The sequence below is a fragment of the Pleurodeles waltl genome, chromosome 10 (assembly GCF_031143425.1).
Source record: "Pleurodeles waltl isolate 20211129_DDA chromosome 10, aPleWal1.hap1.20221129, whole genome shotgun sequence".
NCBI lineage: Eukaryota > Metazoa > Chordata > Amphibia > Caudata > Salamandridae > Pleurodeles > Pleurodeles waltl.
The window spans coordinates 781,379,583-781,401,964 of record NC_090449.1 but is presented as its reverse complement, the minus strand read 5'-3'; the positions used below and the strand labels follow the sequence as shown (position 1 = coordinate 781,401,964).

Genomic DNA, 22,382 nt, shown 5'->3' with positions numbered 1-22,382 from the left:
AGTTACATGGACTGCTCAGGACCTCTTTCAGAACTCCCTGTCTGAGAAAATCCGCAATTATCTGTGTCACTTCAATAAGGACATCCTGAGTCATGTGATATTGTGGTACTTGTGGGAACACTGCATCCTGCTTTATCTGCACTTTGACTGGACCTACTCCCTTGATTAATCCAACTTCCTTTCCAGTCAAATCCCACACCTTCTCTGTTACTGATCCTTGCAGATCAGCAGGTAGATCAATCAGGGTAAACACTGGGAATAGAGTAATTAGAGGGTAATCTTCATTCATCTCGCCTCCTTCTATGAGTTGACCCTCATCTGCCTCATCATCACTGTTTGTCTGAACCTCTATTCCACCATTGGAACAGGTAATCGAACATTTGGTTTTGCACAATAAGTCTCTTCCTAATAAGGATACTGGGCTTGAATCACATACAACAAATCAATGCAGGCCCTGGAAATTTCCGATTTCAACCTGCACTGGGTCGGTGATTGGATTAGTCAGGTACTGGTTAGCCACACCAACCACTCGTATGGTGCGCCCCGAGAGAGGTAATCTTGGTACCTCTGCACTGCGAACCGTAGAGCGTGTAGCTCCCGTATCAACTAAAAATGAGACCTTGTAGCCCATTACTTTTCCCTCCACATATGGGCCTCTCTGGTCTACCTCTAGGGATGCTGCAAGTCTGCACTCTTCACTGTCTGAGCTGTCATCTGACCAATCCTCATTCATATCATTTTCACCTCGTAATGGGAATTGTTGTACAGTGTTGTTTTGATTTATTACCTGACCTGTGACCTGCTGAGGAAGCGTCACCTGTTGCTGTCCCATCGGAGCTAGGGGTAACTGCATTTGCTGTCTAGGCTCCATAGGGTTCTGCTGTTGTATTGGTTGTACTGGCACTGTTTGGAAACGCGGCATTTGCATTTGCTGCATGGGTTGCACCCCTGACATTTGCACCAAATTATTTTGATAGTTCTGATTCTGGTGTCTCATTCTTGGACCTCGTGAATTTTGTAGTGTACCGGCATTAATACTCTGCTGAACCGTACCATCCTGCATTATATTCGGACAATCCCGTTTCCAATGTCCCACGCCCCCGCACGCATGACATGGTGACATCTTTTTCACTCCTTGACCATCATTTTGAATGACAACATTATTCATGTCCGAACCACGGTTCACAAACCCTCGACCTCTACCTCTCGGCTGTGCCTGAAACACACCATTCAATTGCGGTTGTTGCTGTATCATTTGCTGAACACCATTTCCCTGTATTCCAGCCTGTGCAGCCCTTATCTGCATCACCATCACTTTCTCCTTCAACTTTTTCTGCTTCAATTCAATTTCGTCACTACAGTATTTCGCGTACTGTAACACTTCATCAATCGGTTTAGTTTGCCAACAAATCAAATGATTTTTAATCATTTGGCTGACTTCCGGTCTCAACCCTTCGACGAATCTGAACACAAGATGATTCATGTCCTTCGGTTCAATTGTTTCAGTACCACTGTAATGTTTGAATGCCTTCAACAACCTTTCATAATATGCATGTATTGACTCTTTAACCTCTTGAGAGGTCCGGTCGATTTTCTGCCAATCAGTTACCTTCGGCGACACCTTTTGTTTCAAAAACTCAATTACTTTATGATAATATTTCATCACCTCTTCAGAAGGTGCTCCAGTCACTTTATCCCTTGCTGGTTCCTTCGTGGGCCAATCTACCCCTCTCTTGCACTCAAGCCACAAGTCTGGCAGAACAATAATCTCAAACAATGTATTTAAGTCTTCCCAAAGACATTTTGCAAGCTTCACGAACCTATCTGTCTGTTGATACCACTCAATTGGTTTTTCCCTTAACCTAGGATAATCATTCGTAAAAGACAAAATGTCTCCCCTGGACCAAGGCACATGTACCAAAACACCACCAGCTGTTTCTCTCATAGGTAGGATTTTTACTGTGTCTAAATTAGGTGTGACTGTTGTTTCATTAGATCTTGGGCTATCTCTTTTTCCCTTATCTCTTTTCTTTGCCCATCGGCCTTCCCATTTCTCTAGTGCTCCCCAAATTTGTGCGCTTTGCAGCAACTCTTTCAAATGTGTCTTCATGCCTGCGGATCTCATGTGTTCGAAATCTTTTGTGTCAAAATCTAACCTATAACTTCATTTCAAATGTTTCGTGTTTCCAATGTCGATATTGTATTTGTCTGCCAAATTCGTTAATTTCTGGTGTACTTTGCCTACCTCTTTGGTAATTTTAGGGCATAAGTACCTTAATTCTGCCTCAGTGTAAGACTCCAACCTATTTACTCCCATTGTTCCATCCACCAATTCAGCAGCTTCTGCTCCTAGTCGTACTACATTTAGGTATTCATTTTGTTTTTCTTTTTCAGGTTCGATTGTAGTCGTTGTAGTCTTTTGTGATGTGCAAGTTTTCTCTAACCACTCATTTAACTGTTGCACTGTAAAACCCTGCAGTGAAATGTTCCCTGCATGTACCATTGGAGTGTATGAGGTATTTGTACTCATAGTTTGGGGAGTCAGGACTCCCAACCCTGCTTGTCGCATTGCCTCAAGAGGTGCCCCTATTGGACTGAGGTCCATTAAGGGTCTTGATTGTTCGCAAACCTGTTCTCCCTGGGCCATTATTTGTGGAGTTCTAATAGGCCCTCCTCTTATCATTTCATGAGTCATAACTCCCTTTGCACACGTCCTTGTTTTCTCCTGTGCATATAACGGCACCGGGGGACCAACTGTAATAGGTAGTGATATAGCGGCAGGTGTCTGGCCTGCTCCCAAGCTTCTTGGAGCTTCAACACCATAAGTCTGTTCTAACAATCCTGGTGCAGGTTCTTTCAAAGGACCCGCTACTGGGTTATACCCAGGTATCAGTTGTGGCGGTTGTGACACTAACTGTGGAGTTGACTCAATCTGTATTAACCTTGGCTTTGTATATATCGGGTCTGGCGGCACCACCAAGTTCGTAGTAGTCTCGAGTACTGGAACATCGGGGTAAATTCTTTTTATCTGTGGTGGAGGCTGTAACTGTATCGGCGAGTCTGGTGCAGTGGGTACACTGACACCATTCTGTATCAAAGCCGTATCGCTAGTCTGCACTGTATCAGTAACACCCTTTTCCTTCGTCTGGTTCCCAGGATCCAAGCTAGTACTTGGAGCACTGTCGTTCACCGCGTATGGTGGCGGACGATCATGTAACAATCTATCCATAAACGCCTCATCATCTGAATCATCCTCTTCTTCCCAGGATTTTGTATTCTCTTTGTGTTTGCCTGATTCTTTGTCAGTTTTGCAGGAAGCTTTTTTTCCCTGTGTCTCCTCTCCCTGGGTTATTGCCGGAAACAGCTTTAACCCATCCACTATTCCTCGTCTCCACATTTTGTTCTCATTATCCCACCTAGCTTCTGCGTAGGATTTTTCTGCCCTTGTCAATCTTCTGTGAAATCTTTTTTGTCTATGTTTAAGAGCCATCAGGTCCCAAATTGCCAAAGCCTCATATTGTGCTGGTCGAGGAGGTGGTTTCTGCGTACTTAACATCCACCTCAAATTTTCTAACACCTTTTGATTAAACGTTCCATGTTCCGGATATGCTAGACACCCCTCTTTCTCAGTTAATTTGCACCATTGTTTTATCCATAAACATGGTGCAACACCTTTTTGTTCCATAACCGTGTAAGCTGGTGTACCCTCAGGTGGTGTAGGTTCCCCATCAGTTGCAACAATATATATATCTCCTTTCAAAGCGCTTTTGAATGCCTTAACAAAATTCATTTGACTTTATATTTATTCAGAAAACGGCTTAGTTCCCAGGACACTCTTCACCTACCCTTTGCTCAACCTATTGCCTCTCACGGACGGCAGCCAATCCGTGTGCGACCCCTCTCGGCATCTGACCTATCTCAGCGCGGCACCACTGACATCACACTCACACACACTGCAGCTGACAAAGTCTTGCGGCTTGTCCACACCTCACTAACTCCTTACAACTCATACAAACTAATGCGAATTATTGCTAGCACTTAAAGGACAACACAAATCTGCCGGTTTACTACAGGAAGGGTAACACATTTGCTTCAGAACTTTACAGAGATTTCACTTGAAGCCTCGGCCGCTACTCTCTCCTTCTCAGTTCCCTCATACGCAAGCAGAATTCGACCTGCAAATCCTACTCTCGACTTGTCAATGACTCCTTCTAGTGCACTTTAGAACTTGTCAAATCTCCATCGAAGGTTTCACACATGCATCATAACTCGACTTGTCAACCACGCCCGATTGACCTACTAAACCGCACAGATTACGACATAAACCATTTTAACATCATACTCCGGAGTCTTAGACCTCAATAGGTCCGTATACAACAACCAACCACGTGGATAATTTTGAGCAACAAGCGCTGCATTCACATGAAGTACGCCTACTTCCCTACTCTCATACTGTGGAGTACGCCCACTCCTTCTAAACAACACTTAATTTGGCCTAATCACACTCAAATATTCACAATCACCTGCAAAGTGCATAAGATTTAATAAGCGCAAAAGACCCTAACCACACATACTATGGCGCCGAGAACATTCCCAACTCATTTAGGCAGGCTCCGAGATCCCGGGAAAAGCCATGGCGAATCTAGCAACTCATCATCTTTCCAAATTGCATTAACACAAGAAAACAAATTAAACAATGAAACTCCGTCCTAGGGCCCCCAAGGGCCAAACCGTACTCTGCTACCAGAACTGTTAACGCGTCCGTCTATGTTAATCTATACACATCAGGACTCGTTTTAGGCCAATGAATCTTTGGGCCCAGTGGTGAGACACCGTAGGACGAGATAACTGATCAAAACACCAATCAATATGTCAATAACACTGCCAATATTTAACACCAAAATATATCCCGCTTTAGGCATTAATAAACATTCGGCGCAACCATGACCTTTCAGTCATGAATAACCACACCTTAATGAAGTTTTATGAGTTTTATTCCCTATTGATTACAATCTAGTAGCAAATGCATCAATCTCAAAGTCAAGAAGCATATAAGCACAATTACAAGATGACAACCACAATAAGCTTTCAATAGTGCAAAAATCAGAAGCATAGATAATCAGATGAGTATAACCAGATCACAATACATTGAATGTTCTAAGATACAAGTTCAGCATAGCATCATGTCAGTCACGTCAGTTTGTCAGTCAAAATGAATACCTCGTCTAACCTCTAATTAGCATTAGCATGTTGGGCGTCATGCAAACAATTTTGAACACCAATTTGGAAAACATCTAACTAAGGTCTCTAATCAAAAACATACAGCAGTTGGTACCTAGAAAGAAAAGGCAAAATAAATGAATTTTCATTAGCAACATTATAATTACCCTCCTCTGATTAGGTCAGCATTCAGGATTAGTCTTCGTCTTCAGGACATCAGTTAGATCGCCGTCAATCTATCTAAGTTTAAAAGGCAAAGACACTCTCCTCATAAGGAGAAAAGTGTAAGGGGCAGTCGAATGGGCAAGGATGGTTTTCTCTAAGTCTCAGGTCACCAAATAGAGTGACAGAGTTTCGAGACGCAATCAATATCATTCCCTACCTAAAGAGCTGTCTGTTTCTTGTGTCATGGGTTTTTATCCCTTTTTCGTGATTCATTCCCCCAAAATTCTATTGGTCAGTCAATACACCCTACCATTGTTAACCTATCAAATTATACATTAAGTAATGCATTTTGTCATTTGTTTGATAATTCATCATGTTCTAATTGGTCATCATAATTGACGTATTTTCGTAGGTGGCTCATCCGGGGTTACTTCATTGTCTTTGCACGTATCAGGTCAAAAGTTCTCTTCTTCTCGCTCCATCGTCCTTGGAAGTGTCAAATAATGTTTCGAAGCACATAACTCTATCCTAAAAGCTGCTAGCATGCGGATGAGAAAATGTGGCTCTGTTGCAAACTTATTGAAAGGAAAAGAACAATCGCTGGGTCATGGCCTTTTGCAAGTCAGCATACTGAAGAGACGGAAAAATACATTTTAATATGAGAGCTACACAGCTTTGCTTGACTCTCGCTAACTTAAGATATACGAGTTCTAATAAATGCAGTTTTATGCGTTTTTAAATGTGCACAGTTTTAGCAATTTATGAATGATTATTTCTTATAGTTGACATTAGTTTACACACACATAAAATCCTTTATGTTAATGAATATATTTCAATGAATATTTTATTTAATGCAGCATTGTTAATCATAAGCACTTTACGTCTATAATATGTAATATAAAGCTACGCTCTCTCAGTGGTAATAAATGGAGGTAGTACTTACATCATAAAGGGCACTATCCTCCATGTCACCCATCCTCTCTGTCCCCAGCTTGTGGTGCAGACATGCTGAAAGCTGTGGTGTTTTTATCTCCTGAGGCCAAGCCAGATGGAACACGTCTTTACTCGAATTGACCACTCAGCGTGAGTACTGCCACAACCCCTGGGGCCAGCACCAAAGCTGCTGATTGGTGCCTCCTGCCTCACTAGAGACCAATGACAAACAAGACGATTCATTGATCTTCGTCAGTACCTACAACTCTTCATCTAACACTTTCTCGACACTTTTCTGTTTTAGTGGCCTCCACAATGTCCTCCTTAGAGATAGTTAAAGATCAGGAACATTCAACCACCAATTTTACATACCCCCTCTACTTCCTCTAACTCTTTGCATATGGTTGCTGGCCTCATGTGTCGTGATAGATAATCTGCCGGATTCAGAGTCCCCTGCCAGTACTCCACAGAAAATCGGAGAATCTGTTTCTCGTTCTCAGAGGAGGAGCGTGTGAAAAGAATAAGAAGTGGTTTGTGGTAAGTGTGCACCATGTACGGGTGCCCATAGAGATATGTGAAAGTATCTGCAACCCCCATGGATTGCGATGGCCTCCTTCTCAATGTTTGAGTACCATTGCTCTGTGTCCTTTAATATGCAGCTAGTATATGCTGTGGGGGTCCACTCACTGTTCTCCTGTTTGAGACAGGACAGCTCCCAGACCATTGGGGCTGGCATAAACCGACAGCTCCAACTCTTTTTGTGGATCAACATAGGCCAACATAGTGTGTTTAGAGAGAAACCTCTTAGTTGCCTGGAATGGATCCTATAGGGATGGAACCCACACCCATACTGCATTCGCCTTTGTCATGTGAGGTAGTGAGGGCAGTTAGATTTTTAATGAAACCTCCACGATATATCACCACCCCCAGAAAACTCTGCACTCCAATAATGTTGGTTGGAGCAGGGGTCGACTGAATGTCTAACTTTTGCAAGATCTGGCATGATCCTATTTTCTGCAAAACAAAGAAATTGATCTCTCTTTGGAGGACACATATTTCTTGCGATGGAGCGTGAGCCCATTCTCCAGCAGCCATCAAAGTCATCCTGAGCCAGTCTACATGTTCTTAGACTGTGGGGGCATGCACCAAGATATCATTGATAACACCCGGAACTCTGGCCAGCACTCCGCAGATTGCGTCTTGGACACTTCTACAGCGCTGGATATCCCAAAACGGAGACGCTTGTATCTTCTGAGGCCCACATGTGTTTGGCAATCAAGCAGCATCCCAGTACCTCCCTTTGTGACATATACGTTAGCCTGTGTCGTACATGTCCCATGAGTCATGTCTGCTGTGAATACCCATGCTACCGGGAGTGTTGATACCAAGCCAAAAGCATACACTTACATCCAGTGGGACGAAGAGTCTGTTGTTGAGGGAGAGTTTGAAATACCACTGCACCAGGATGTTAATGGAGGCTCCAGTGAAGTTGGAACTTGGTGGCCAGCAATGGTGAAAGTGCATCTCACCATGCATCTGCTATGTGGTTCCTCAGATTTCATAGTAGGTAGTCCTTGTACCACACCTTCCAGTTTGTCAGCATCCATGTCCCCATCTTCTGCCTTCATGGTCGGGATGTCCATGGCATTTACTGATTAGGACTTCTGCCACATCTGAGATGATGTAGATCAACTTACTTTGTCATAGTGTTCTTTAGACCAACACAGTGTTAAGATGTTTGCCATGGTCATTCTGGGAACTGTGAGGATATGCTCCCTCAGTTTTGCGGAAAAGCAACCCTGGATGAACTGAGCCCTGATCTAACATCGTTTGGCAGCATGCAGGTGCTGGGCAGGTACTTCAGCCAGACATAGAAGGTATCTACCTATGCCTCCAGTTGTTGCCAGGCTTGGTGCAGTAAAAAACGTTTGTAGTCAGGATTTGCTAGAGGTTCAAAATGTGCTGTGAGGGCTGCCTTCAATGTGTTGTATGTGAATGGTGAGCCAACCTCAATGACTGTCTTCACAATCTTGTGAATGTCATCTCCCACAAAATACAGGAGCATGGGACACTTTCTTTCATTGTCTATTCCCACTGCTTTATAGTAAGTTTCCAAATGCTCCACCTATGCCTTCCATTTGGCAGCCTGCAGGGATGGGCAGACGTCCACAACAAATGGTGTGAGGGCCAGGATGAGCACCATGGGGCTCCTTGCGAGCTGCACCGACTGTGCTTAGTGTTTGTGACAACTGTGGTATGGGGGAAGCAAACCACTTGTGTGACAGCACACCACCAACACTAGGGGCCACAACACTGTGGCAGCAGAAGTGGCACGCCTAAAACCAAATGCTGAGTAGGCAGGATGAAGAGGGCTGCCAACACAGTACAACAGTATAGACCCCAGGCCGACCAAGAAAGAGGGTAAAAAACAGTAAGTGCCTGGAAGACAAAGTACAGAGAAGGCACCATACCTGATACTGATGGTGCAAACAAGTCAGTCCGACAGGTTGGGCAGGTGAGAGTGTGCTCTGGCCAGCAGCAGGTTGAGTTGCATGGGAAAACAGTTGTAACAGTCAACATCCCCGGAATATGGACAGAAACCTCGCAATTCTCCCACGAGGAAGGTGGAGTGGAAGAGGAATGCTGGCATCAACAGGCAAGGTGGTCCAGGCACAGTGGCGCCAATCGGCAGCAAGCAGGTAAGCCCAAGCACCACAGGTCTCATCAGAGAAGCAGAAGGCCCCTGCAACACTTCTCAACCAGGAGTATACTACCTCCCATCGCCAATTGTTGAGTTGTAGTGCAAAGGCAGCACTGCCTCAGCAAGGATGAGGCCTTAGAATAATGGATCCCAGGTCCATGAAATAATACACTTTGGGCACAGTACTGAAGTCATGGAACGCAAGGTCCTCACCTCCTTATATTCCCTTTCCGGCTTCACGTGATCCTGGCACCTACCACTGGGTCTGTGCATGGTGGAAGCAATAAAAAAAATCTCCCACCCTCTTAAACATGTTGGCACTACCCTAAGCAACTAATATAACAAGCATAAGATTGAAGTTCATTAACATATTCTTTTAAGAATGTGTGCAGGTTCCCAACTCCAGTCCCAAACGGTTTACAAACATTTGCTTTTTATAAGGTTTGATTTCCCTGGAATTGCCTGGGTGTTTGTGGGTGAACATTTGTCCACCTTTAACTGTAGATTGTACCATGATTTTTTGATGAAACCACATAAACTCTAATTTTCCTAATTATCTCCTAGAACCAACACCACCTGTTCTCCGTGATCCATGTTAGCCAGCACCCCACTGCTGCAGTTCAATACCTGTCTGTGTTCTGACCCGACTGTAGATTGGTCAATCAATAGCCTGTAGAAGCAGCACTCTAATAGCCTTGGCATAACAGAAACTGCTGCACTAATGCTATGGTAGTCAAGTGACTTCATGTCACTGAGACACAGGGTTTCCAGTGCTGGGAAATCATTGTTTTGAGCTGGGTGAGCCTAAAGGGCTCAGTGGAAGTGAAGTAATACTCCCAGAATTCACTTTTCTCTAATATATGGACCTCACAAGACGTCACAATCTGTATTCTAATTTTTGTAACTATGATTCCGTTTTTTAAAAACAGACTCTTAATTTGTGGGTACTCTGAGCAGCCAGCCTTATGCCATAGATTATGGTAAGGTGTTGTGAAGTATTTTCATATAAGCATATCAATGATGAGACATATGGATAAGCTACAGGTTACGTGTTGAGTATACATCAATAATAATTTGCTTTTCTTTTTATTGCAGATGTGCTGCTGCTTACTAAAACACAGTTGCAAAACTGAAAGATGAAGGGGCGACCTGAATGTACATATAGTGAAACCCAGTGTATGATTAGGAAGCATTTCTGATGGTGGTTTTGATGTGGATTTAAGTGGATTTAAGGAAGATCAGTGCTTGTAAATGTGATGGGTGACGAGAAGAATCTTGGAGTGACTCGGAAAATGCAGTCACCCTCAAGAAGCACTAGTAGCGGCTCCTCTAAGCAGGAGAGTCGGCAGGTTGGTATTCCTTTTTAAAAATAATTTGGCAGATAAATTGTGTACTATCACTTTCCATTTACACTGCACTACTCATTTGGCAGTGCCACCCTGAACGTCCCCAGAAATAATCTGGGTTTCTTGTCATGACTGCATGACAATCCTTTTCTGTTTGACATGGACACATGCAGTTTTGAAACTCAACACACCACCGTTTTAGGTTAAGTATATTTTCACTGTATCACTGGTTATTCATCTTCTAGGCTTTGAAAGAACTAGCCACAACAATCAATAAGCAGCTCTTATACACCGCTTTATTTTGCAGTGATCATTCATTTGAGTTGATACTATTTTAAGGGGTGCTTGTGGAATAAAGATGCTTAATATTTCAAATACAAAAAGAAGTGATGGATGGAATGATGAACAATGTCAAACATTCAACCCCCAGTAAATAGATCTGGGCCTAAATCCATTGTTTTTTTTTTGCTACCCATGCTATTCCAGTTTGGACCCACCAATATGCAAATCAGTCTTGACCCTGTTCCTCATGGGAACAGTCCAGCCCGAACTGCCAGACCAGATCTTCTCTGGACTGGAAACAAGTATCCTGGGACTTGTTTCGTGGTATCACCCCTCCTTAGCCAGGCTAGCTTGAATCCAGTGGCATGGGAAGCAAGGGAACCTCGTCTGGACATACCTGTCCTACTTCGGGCAACAATTTCAAAAAGAACAAGTGATGGACAGAATGCTGAACAATGTCAAACATTCACCACCAGCACAGAGATCTGGGCTTAATTCCATTGTTTTTTTTGCTAAACATGCCATTCCAGTATGGGCCCAGCCATATACAAATCAGTCGTGACCCTGTTCCCCATGGGAACAGTCCTGCCCAAACTGCCGGGGTTGCTTTTCCTAAAAACAGTCTGATTTTACCAGTCTTCCAGCCAAGATCCAGCTACTTTTTTCTTTCTTGTGTTCCTGTCTGCCTACCCAGCAATATACATTTGATCTACTTATTCTTGTAAGACACAAACACATATTAATTACTGCACCAAATAGTTGTCTTTAACTCGTGCCGGGTTAGTTGCTAACCACACAGTCCATCTCGCGTTTTTTCCTAGTGCCTGGTTTACATTCTGAGTTTTTAATCTCTTCCATTCGTTATTCTAATGTCATTCCACAGGGTTAATTTGCTTACTTAGTTTCTTGATTTGAAACATGTTACATAGTGTTTGCCAACTGATTTACTCTGGGTTAAATGTGCATTTTTTTTTATGTCAATTGTTTAAAGGTCTTTCGTTCACAGGTTAGATCTCAGCTGGCTCAGGGTTTGGTGTAATTCTTCTAGCCTTGTTTCAACCACATGATTTGGTCTACACAATTTGCTGTTTTGATCTACACAGTTCTGACTCAACTGAGGGAATTGGTTTGGCTAATGACAAACAGCACCTGCAGTGGAATAAGGTTCTGGCCCAACCAGATATTATTAGTGCTGTGAATGATGTTTTGAAGACCTCACTGAGAGGTTTAGAGGCGGGTTCCGCAAACCCTAATAGCCAAACAAGTTTAACTCACACCTTATGCTTTGAGGACATTGCGGCCCATGTTACAGTAGAAATAGTCTTTGGTGGCAAGGGGACCAAGGTAGACACCACTGGTTTCATAAAGAATGTTGGTCATTAAAAAAAGGTTTAATCCAAGCCATGAAATCTAAGGATGTAGTTGCCAATCGTTCAGCTAGGAAACTTTATGAATTAGCTGTTTGCAAAGCCAAGCGTGAGCAAGATGACAAGTGCTGGGCTGCACTTAATAATGCCCCACGTGAGAGGAATTGTAGTGAATTTTGATCTCTAGCGACGTGCAGCCCTAAAAATAGTGCATTAAATATTACAACGAATATTGCTCCTAAGTACTGGGTAGACCATTTTAGCAGATTGTACTCTCTTGATCACTGTAGTATGGCTCGGGAGCATAAGGTCTCTTGCTCAACTATTAACCCAATCCCTACCCCCAATTGACGCAATTGTATTCCCACATGGATATAGTATATTCATTGGGTACTCTAAAGCGCGGTAGGGCGCCTGGTCCAGATGGTGTTCTGGCAATTTTGGTCATGATATATTACTTTCATATCAAATGCAATAGTGACTGGGGCACCTATCCCTGAGTCTAGGAAGGGTGCTATTGTAGTCCCAATTTTTTAAAAGGGTGATAGAGCCCTTCCCTGTAATTATAGGCCAATTAGCCGATTAGACTGTGTGCAGAAAATGTTTTGTCACTGCCTTCTAGGGAAGATCCAAGATAGGATGACCAAATGTGATATACTTAGTCCACTACAGGCTGGGTTTCGTCAGAAAATATCCACTATTGAACAAGTCTTCACATTCAGCTTTTATATTGGAAGACAGTTTTCATTGGCAAAGGGAATTTGCATGTCGCCTTTGTGGACTTGAAATCTGCGTTTGATTTACTGCCTCATAATAAGCTGTGGGAAGTTGTTTCTCTGATGGCAATCCACAAGCATATTCTTGCATTACGAATACGGCTTCACAAGGAGAATTATGCACATGTTAGGTGGGATGACAAGGGGCAGCTCACTGACAGAATCCAGGTTTCAAGGGGAGTACTTTAAGGGTGTGTCTTTGCCCCCACTTTGTTCTCTTTATATATTAATGATAATGTATCCTCTTTACTCAGAGTGGAGGCTGACTCCCCATCATTAGACACACACAAAATTCCTTTCCTCCTATTTGCAGACAATACCCTTTTGATATCTAAAACCCTAAGCGGATTACGAAAACTCCCTACATGCTTTGAGGAATTTTGTTCTGTTCGGAGTCTTGAAATCAGCGCTTCCAAAACTAAATCAATGACGCTTAATCCTCACGGATCCTTCAAAGGAAGGTTTATGCTCAGAGGTACTCCACTTAAAAAGGTGAACATGGTCAGTTACCTGGGCTTAATGTTAACAGAGAAAATGTCTTGGAAGTCACATATTGCAAAGAAGGCTTTAAAACTAAAGCAAACTACAGGGGTTTTAATAAAGTATTTTAATCTTTCATACACTAAGCCAATAGGCCCTGCACTCCAGGTTTGCGAAGCTAAGGCTGTGAGCTCGGCCCTCTATAGGGCCGAAATTTGGGGTTATGCCAAAGCTCAAGAACTAACAAAATCTGAAAACAATTTTCATAGAAATCTTGTGTCTCTCCCGTCAATCACTCCGCTGTTTCCCCACTTTAAAAACCTAGGCATGAAGCGCATATGCTACAAGGCTTGCCTACATCCCCTCTTGTGTTAGCGGTATCTTTGGACTACCCCAGTGCTTGCCTCTTTACTGCAGCCCTGCAGGTAATTTTAGAAACTGACCGTTGTCTTAGTATCCCTTGGCTGAGACATATCAAAGAGTTACTTTATTTGCTTGGGTATAATGAACTTTGGGACTCAAACTATTGCCTCCTTTCTGTTGAAAATCAGTCTAAAAAACAGTATTGGAAGATGGTAGACTCTGAGGAACTGGGGTTAGCACTTCACGCTACACTGTCATGTGACTTTGCTGACCTAAAAGAGATCTGCAGATATGAGGTTTTCCGGGATATAATCCCGGTGCCTAGAGAAAGGAAATTGTACTTCTAGTTTTGCATAGGTACTCTGCCACTAAGATCACTTACTAGCCTCTGGTCACCTGAGGGGCCATTCACTTGCCCAGCTTGTAAAGCACCTATGGGAAACCTCTCTCATGTTCTATTTGTTTGCCCTGCCTATGCTGCCTGTCGCAGGAAATGTTTGCCCCCGGCCTGTAAATTGTTGGGAGTCCGTAGGTCCAATGCAGCCCTTCAAATTCTTAGATCAGACACTCGTTCAATTCTGGTTATCACTGTTGCCAAGTTCTTTGGGGCAAGTTGGATTCTTAAATAAACATTTTTACTTGCATGATGGTTTTAGTAATAATGTATCAAAATTGCTCTGGCAGAGCACTTAGGTTTTATTCTCTTATATGTACTGTATATATTGTATATATTTACTGTGTATTTATTTTGTTGTTTCTGTGTGCTTTTATGGGCCTTGTGGCCGAAATAAAGTTATTTGATATGATGACTCAACAACTGATGGTACATCTGCCAAAGCAGGCACCATGGTAGTATCCTATAATGGATGTATCTTTGGTACTGATAAACAGATTTCTCAAAATCTCTTCCCACAGGATGTGAAACACAGTTACTAATGTAGCATTAATCTCCAAATACACCATTCAAATAATGAGCCATAAACTAGAGAAGACATATTGGTAAGCTGTCATAGGTCTATAGTTAGTTTATAGAACAATCCAGTACATTGGAGTCACCAACCAATAATAAGTTTGAGTTTCGCCATACATAGAAAATATTATTATCAGTTTCAGCAAGGTCCCCCAAACCGCTAATAAACTTCTCAAAGTCAGGAAAGTGCAGATGGAGTGATGTCCAGAAAGAAGGATAAACTTTGCAAAAGAGTGATTTTTACATTGAAAAACAATGAGTCACACTTGTGAAAAGGTTTGGTGTCATTACAGGTATTAAAGACATCTGTGTTTATCCATTTAAAGCAGTGGAGTAAAACTTGAGCTGGCCCCCTCAGCAAAGTACCTGAAGGGGACCCCTTCCCCCCTGGACCTGTCCATGCACAGTGTACTGTGCTGAGGGGGCGCCCAGGAGCTCAGGGACATCACTGCAATGTGGGGGCCTTGGTTACACCACTGATCCAAAGCACTCTCACTGACATTGGACTTTTGCTCATCAAGACCCCAAAGCACTTGAGCTGCTCACACTCCGAACATTTACATAAACCAAAATTCCTGTGCACTTGCTCATAATCAGCTTACAGAGCACTTGCATTGCTCACCAGTATTCATTCACTTATTTCTACTTAATTGTTATGTAGATGGTGGGATGTGTGTGTTTGTCAAGGGGAAGGTTACCTGTTTCGTGTAGTTATTCATACCAGAGCATTTCAAGGTCTGCCAACTTTCAGCTTTGGTTTCTTAGAACATTATTATCAGCCACAGTTCTGTGATAGTCAACTACAGGATCTCAAGAGTTTGTTTCTCCCAATAAGGTCCCAGAAACTGCACTTTAAGGTGAAATATGTTCATTTAAGGCTTTCAACAAAATGTTATACTTAGCCTATCTTTCACATGTTCCATAGTACTTCACTTCAGGTACGTGTTAAGGATTTTACACTTTCTGTCATTGCTTGGGTTTATTGTCAATAGTCTTTAAACCAGAGTATTCCATTTTCCTGACCCTCATCTTGTTTTTTTTATTTTTCTTGTTTTTTTTTTTTACAAATTTCCAGGATGGGGTAGTGTGTTACCCTTTACTATTTTTAACATGGAGTTAACAATGTTTGGTGTAGTTGTTGGGTCTAGCGACCAGAAATGGAGAATTGATGAGGTCAGGGTTGGAATTCTAGTATGCAGCTTATTCCCTCTTCCTCCCTTTATAACCTTCCCAAAACCCCTCTTCCCTTTTCACCTATCATCTGGACTGCTCATTTACCTGAAAGGGAGAATGAATGAGGTCAGAAAGGACTTCTGGTATACTACTTATGCCCACCATGATTGAAGAGGGAATCTCGTATATAAACATAGGAAACACCCCTGGCCCTCCCATATCAATTAGGGTCTTGATTGGTGGGTATTCTGTTGACTCCACCTTTGGTGATGTATCCCTTCAGGATTGGCTATGAATTTTACATGGCCTTGCTCTGCTTCTATAAGAAATGTTTCCACCCTTCCTTCTTGTGGTAGAGAAACCATGGTATCATGAAAGCTTCCCTGCCTATGAGCATTGAGCTACTCTGTTCTCAGGTCGCTCATCCTGGACAAGGCTGTGTCCTTCTCTCAGGCTTTCTGGGTATCTTTTCTTCCCTTTTAGCATTGAGAGGCATGGGACTTGGGAGGATTAGTTCCAAGTTTAGAAAAACGTGTGATGTTGGGCCAGTAGGAAAACAGGTTGGTGATTGAGAGGGAGTTGTTCTGTGGATTAAGAACCATTCTTTTACTGGTATGGACATTTACCTCCAGCCCACTCACAGCCAACCCATATCTGTATACTAGACAGGTGAATGCAGTATGAGTGATTCCCATAATGACTGGCGCCCCAATTCTGGGGTGTTGGAAGAGGTATTTGTCTTTTACCTCAGTCTACCCAGGAACAGTCTAGTCAAATCCCAACCTATACATATTTGTTTCAACAGTGATATTTTACAACCTCTGCTGCATAAACCCTGTTCTTTAGGCACTTAAGAGGCTTTGGATAAAAAGACAATTCAGTTTATGAACTTATGTTCCGCATCACAGGTCATCAGCCAGAGTGGCCCGTCTCAACTCAAGAAGCTAACCACAAGACGTACTGACACCCTCATCTTACAATCCAGTCCCAATGTGACTATTCTCACAAAAATGTAAGGTGACAACCCTCCGAACTAAACTTTACAACACAGTTTCTCACACCATACAGATGTGACAACTTTTGCTTCTGATTCCAGAAATCTCTCTAAATTCACCCGCCCAACATACCTTGTTTATTTAGGGTACGGTTGTAATTTATATAGTTCATGTAATATGATATTAATGAATGTATAAGTTAATAAGTAATCATTTACTTACCCCTTTCCCCAAGTTATTAACCCTTAGTCATGGTTTGTTCCCGTCCCCTGCATCCACCCTCTCAATGGAATGTCTTGGAGTCTGACTTAGAATGTTGACAAGGGAACTATCATTTGATAGTCTGTGGACTTGGAGGTGTCATGAGACAAATAAACTTCTGTTAAACAATCATCTTTGTACATTCATCTCTACTTCAACACTATTACATTAATCTCTACCTCAACAAGTACCCTTCAACCTCATCCTGTGTAGTGCTCTTTTAGAACAAAGCTTCTTAGAAATAATTTTCAAATTATCTGGGAAAGTGATGGCACATACTAAGGCACTCCTATCACTTTATAGGGCTGTAGACCACAGACTTTACTGTCTGTGTGTAATGTAAAAATCCCCTCAACCTTTATTTTTTTAAGAAAGATCCAAAACTTCATATTGCATATAGAGTAAAATATGCCAAAACATCTGTACGTAAGTACCCTTGTACCTGTAAGTACCCTTGCACCCATTAAAGCCTTATGTTTAGAAATGGGACTCCCAACCATCTATGTCAAGGTGCTAGCGGACGCCCTTCGTTGGGGCCACAGTGCTTTGCTTAGCAAAAATAATTCCTTTAGAAGCATACTCTGCTCAGCAGCATTTGATCAATGTAGGACTACTAACTTGTTTCTCAAGAATTTTAATGAAGCACTGCAGCACTTTAATATGACTTTTTTCAAACGTATGGCAGTGTCTCATCTAGCACTTAAGATCTTTATAAACTATGGTGTTAGGATTAATTCAAAGGATATAGATATGCTTGCTTGTAGGAAAAAAGGTACGTGATGGTATTTGTTTCTACAAATTCTGGTGCTTATCCCCAACCATATTTAAAGAGGAACTTGGAGCATGATATTTGGCATTTTTTCTGTTTTTCCAAATGAGCCTGTATGGTTAAGCGTGGATCCAATCTTTCTATACATACTTTAGAACATGTACTTTTTCTGTGCCCCGTATTGTATAATAACAGTCAATGTTAGTTGAAACCATTGTTTTTGAAATACAGAGTGCAGTGAGAGAAAAATGCCATGCAGCTTTTATTTAATACAGTAAATGAAATATGTTTTAAGTGTTTTACCTTTTTAAAATGCGTTTTTGATATTTGTTGATTATGTAATCTATGTACAGTGGATCTCATTGTAGATATCTATCTTAAAAAATAAAATTGAAATTTAAATAATTTTGCCATTCCACATTTATGTCATTACGTTACCAGACAGGTTGAGAACTATTAATAGAAGTATCGAAGAGTAAGGAAAGTCCTCCTTTGTGTTGATCCCCTTATTAAAGGTCCTAATACTATGTCTCTTCACAAACATCTATTGTTAACCCTCTTTCAACATTCAGAATGGTTTGTAACTGGTCAGCAACAATCAATTGTAGTATGGGCAGAGGAGACATATCAGGTCAGTGGAACTTGGCATGTGGGCAATAATTATTGCCCTGTACGACCTACCAATTTTGACTTTAAAATTGCTTTCATAAAACTAGATGAGATCCTTACTACTAGATGGTGGTTGTTTTAAGTTTACAATGTGAGTATCTAATAGCAAGATTACTGAATTCATGAGAAAGGATGTAATATAAAGCTTATGAGCAGGTAGCACACTTAAATGAAGAAGTTACATTATTGACTAAAATGAGGACAACATGCACTACTGTTTAAGAAGAAACTCTGTCACCCTCACATTGTCAGTTGCACCTTTGCAGCCAGTAGGATAGCTAGATGGCCAGAACACCATTGTTTCAAGTTGATATTATGGGATGAACTGAAGAGCCTTTTTACTCCTCTTCCAAAACTTTCAAAGACTTTGAACTTCTACATTGACAATGAGCAGTTCATTTGCATTTGCTGAAGCTCTGCTTTTTTAATTTGTTAAAATAAATACTTTGTTGAATGGGAAGGATCTAAGAAACGAGTGATCCTACCCCACTGAATAAACCACTCTAACAAAAACACACAATAACTCCAAGTGACATAAATAGTAGTGTGTTGACAACCTGTAGAAGTCGTGCCACCAGTTTGGCTGGAAATATTGTAATGGACAAAAGGAAAGTAGGTCTTGGCCTCTTAGACAAAAGTAGAATCCCTCAGAAAATAAATGGTATGACTCATTGGAAAATATTCCTTAATATTTAGACATTAAAGGGTTGCAGGATCAAGGGCAAAACACTGTCAAAAATATTAAGTCCACTGTGACAAACATTCTGGGTGGCCACTGAAATAGGTCAAGGAAGAGATGGCAAATTGAGTTCTAATTTCAGTCCAGCCTTTAATATTGATTTACAAGCGAAAAATCTTTCTGGCTTGTGAAGTCCATTCTGAGTTACAAATAAGGATTAAAATATTTGAATGTTGAGAGCTCTATTGAAGACCATAGCACAGCTCGGTGCAAATAATGGCTGGTGTAGACATTTTGTTCCAACATTCAAATGGTTTTTTTTCTATTTCTTCCTTTTAAGCTAGATCATTCTGCCCTCAGTAGGTGGAATGTTCTAATAACCTTATAGACCTTTGGTTTTTGGCTATACCAATTGTTAGAAACTCTCTTCCTCGTTGTAGGCCTTTACCTTTGGATTATACCTAGAACTCTGGTTAACAACTGATATAACACTCAGCAGTGGGCTATAATATTATATTATGACATTCAAACTGTGAGAACTCCACTGAAGATGGAGTGCATAGGGCCCTAATTTGCAGCTTTAGACCTTCTGCTCCAACATTCCTATGTTTGTCATTTTGGTTCTTTGTGTTTACATTAGAACATTCTACCATCAGAGGGAACGTTCTAATAGCAATATGGCCCTTCTGCCTCTGGATATAGATACCCCCTCTTGCTACAGGTCATCGCCTGCTTCACTGGCCTATAACTCAGGCAGAAGAACTTTAACAACCAGCATACCCCTCATCATAGTGATATAATGTTATATTAGTGGTGTATCACAGTAGTTAGTCAGGTCCTGTTTAATATTATTGAAGATGCTGGTTTGTGTCTTGGATGTGATACATAGTGGTTTCTAGCTACATAAAAGTGTATGTGAAATATTTAACTCTCAGAATGATCCAGAAACAGACACAAATTGAGAGGTGAGGTTTTGGAGTCAACATCCATGAATTAAACCTTTGTCTATTATATGATCATTAAAAAGACTAAACGAGGTTACATGGAGAGCAAAATGAGTGTTGGGTTTTAAAGCAAGAGATAAATTATGCATTAACGGTGTTTGTGCTATTGCTGTATACCTTACCAGTAAGCCATCATCTAAAACATTGTCTCCATTTCCAAAAGCTACATTTTGTAAAGGTTGGAGATAATCTCCAGAGAACCAAGAAAGTTTGTTTTTCATATTTTCTTTCTATCCTTTGTGTAAGCATCCTACGCTCAGATCGAAGAATGGATATGGGTTCTGCTTATTTAAATGATGCATTTCCCATAAAAGACAAAGAAAGAAAAGCTATAAGAGTTTTAATATATTAACTTTTACAGGACAGCTGGGAAATTGTAGAAGGCCTCCGTGGAAGCATGAGTGTCAGCCAGGATCCACAGAAGCAGGAAGGCTTTCTACTGAAAAAGAGAAAATGGCCACTGAAAGGATGGCACAAGGTAAGTGTCTTATAATTAATGAAAAAATGTAAAGTTTGCGATTTCACCAAAATATTAATTGTTTGTTTTCATTGTGCTAAGCTCATCCCACCAATAACCACTACAAAGTCACCTATCATAAATCCTTATCATTAAATGTTTATGGGTTCGGAGATTCAGAAATAATAAAAAAGTAACCTCATTATAAATTGGACGTCTTTTCTGCAGTGACATAAAGTACACCCCCTGTTAGTTAAAATAGGCATGGATAACCCCAGTCTATTTTGTGATTAGAAAAGAATTTTTAATTTCAAAGAAATCTTCTAAATATTTTGGCCAATAGTTCATTTGGGCAAAAAGACTTTGAGGACATAACGGTTTCTCAATACAGACACAGTGCTGACCCCACTTAATGCAAATATGGGTGGTGAAAGAATTCCCTTCAGATTGTTGCAAGCTGGCATTTCTAGGCCTGCGTTTGCACGGTGTGCCTCTTCAGCATCACTGTTTGAGTTCTCTAACATATAACTTACTAGCCATTAGCACTACTTCTTGAGGGACGACTTTAGCATCCTTTCAAGGATGTCAATTTAGGCAAATCAATCACCAGATAATCAGCAATAAAAACTGAAAGTAGAAACTTTAACGGAAATTTATTGTGCTGACTAAATCTTATATTGCAGACCACTCAGTACTTTGATAAAAACAAGTGCAAGCAGTGCAGTGTTTAATGAAATATAAACAAACATCAAGTAACAGCACAAAAATTAATTTACACACAACAAAATGTAAGCCCTGCAATAAAATACAGGTACCAGTATGATAGATGTGCTGTAGGACTGAATCAATTTTTGTATGTCTGTCCAAATCAAGTTTAAGAAATGAACACTTGCATCCGGTCAGTATAGTTCTCTAGAGAAAGGTCAGTCAAAATGGTTTCTTTATTTAGACCGTAGTCTATTAAAACCATCGTAAATACAATTATCACATAGAAGATAAAATAAATATACTAAAAAGAATTAAATAAAAAACCCATAACTATTTTTCCATTCAGCACATTACCAATATCTTACTTATTAAACCGCAAGATCTTTTAAAACACCCTTAACTGCAATTAAAAAGCTCCCAATTGTGCATCAGATATCCATGAATCTCATGTTCATGAATAGATTAAATGCTTGGTTCTGATTAACATTTCTGTACTTTAAAAAAACTGGTTTCAAAAATACTTTACACACATTTAAAAACCATTGACCGTCTAATAAGATGTGTACCCATTATGTTCTATCATATTGCATGTACACATGCCTAAATCATCTATAATTGCCAATTTTGTCCTCCTGACTATATAAAAAGGATTTATCCCAACTCTATATTTTATTACTGCATGCCTAAGCGTGGGGTTAGGTAGGGCCTCAGTGTTTGGAAGCAGTCATTATCAGCCCAAGCCCTTATCAAAAAACTACTTTGATGATTTTCCCCTTAGATACTGAAGGTCTCCCTCCATGGCACATTTACTTGCAAGCACCCATAGCTCTGATTTGGTGATCCTTAACTCTCTCTGATCCAGTTTTATTGTCGGCATATTACAGATTTCATTCAAAGCCTGTATCATCTGCTTTGCCTATTTCAAATAGCTAGTTTTGACCTCACCTTTGCAAATAGAGGAGCCTTTTTGCTAGCCCCGACCAAACCTAAGCTAAGCGCAGTTGCATATCCTAAGTAACTCTAAGCAATAAGCTGGGTCTCCACACCTTTTCACACATTTTCCT

At 41.1% G+C, this 22,382-nt stretch overlaps 1 protein-coding gene across 8 annotated transcripts in view; it reads left to right on the top strand.

Annotated features, from left to right (window-relative positions):
* The window catches only part of OSBPL3 (oxysterol binding protein like 3), a 911,347-nt gene that overhangs the window by 456,955 nt on the left and 432,010 nt on the right, over nt 1-22,382 (top strand). For 7 of the 8 annotated variants that reach the window (XM_069211401.1, XM_069211406.1, XM_069211403.1 and 4 more), the window contains 2 exons: nt 10,115-10,368; nt 20,515-20,631. In XM_069211401.1, coding sequence (XP_069067502.1) covers nt 10,276-10,368; nt 20,515-20,631 — 210 coding nt within the window. In that variant the 5' untranslated portion in view covers nt 10,115-10,275. The remainder of the gene's footprint in view (nt 1-10,114; nt 10,369-20,514; nt 20,632-22,382) is intronic. The other variant, XM_069211408.1, reaches the window with a different exon arrangement.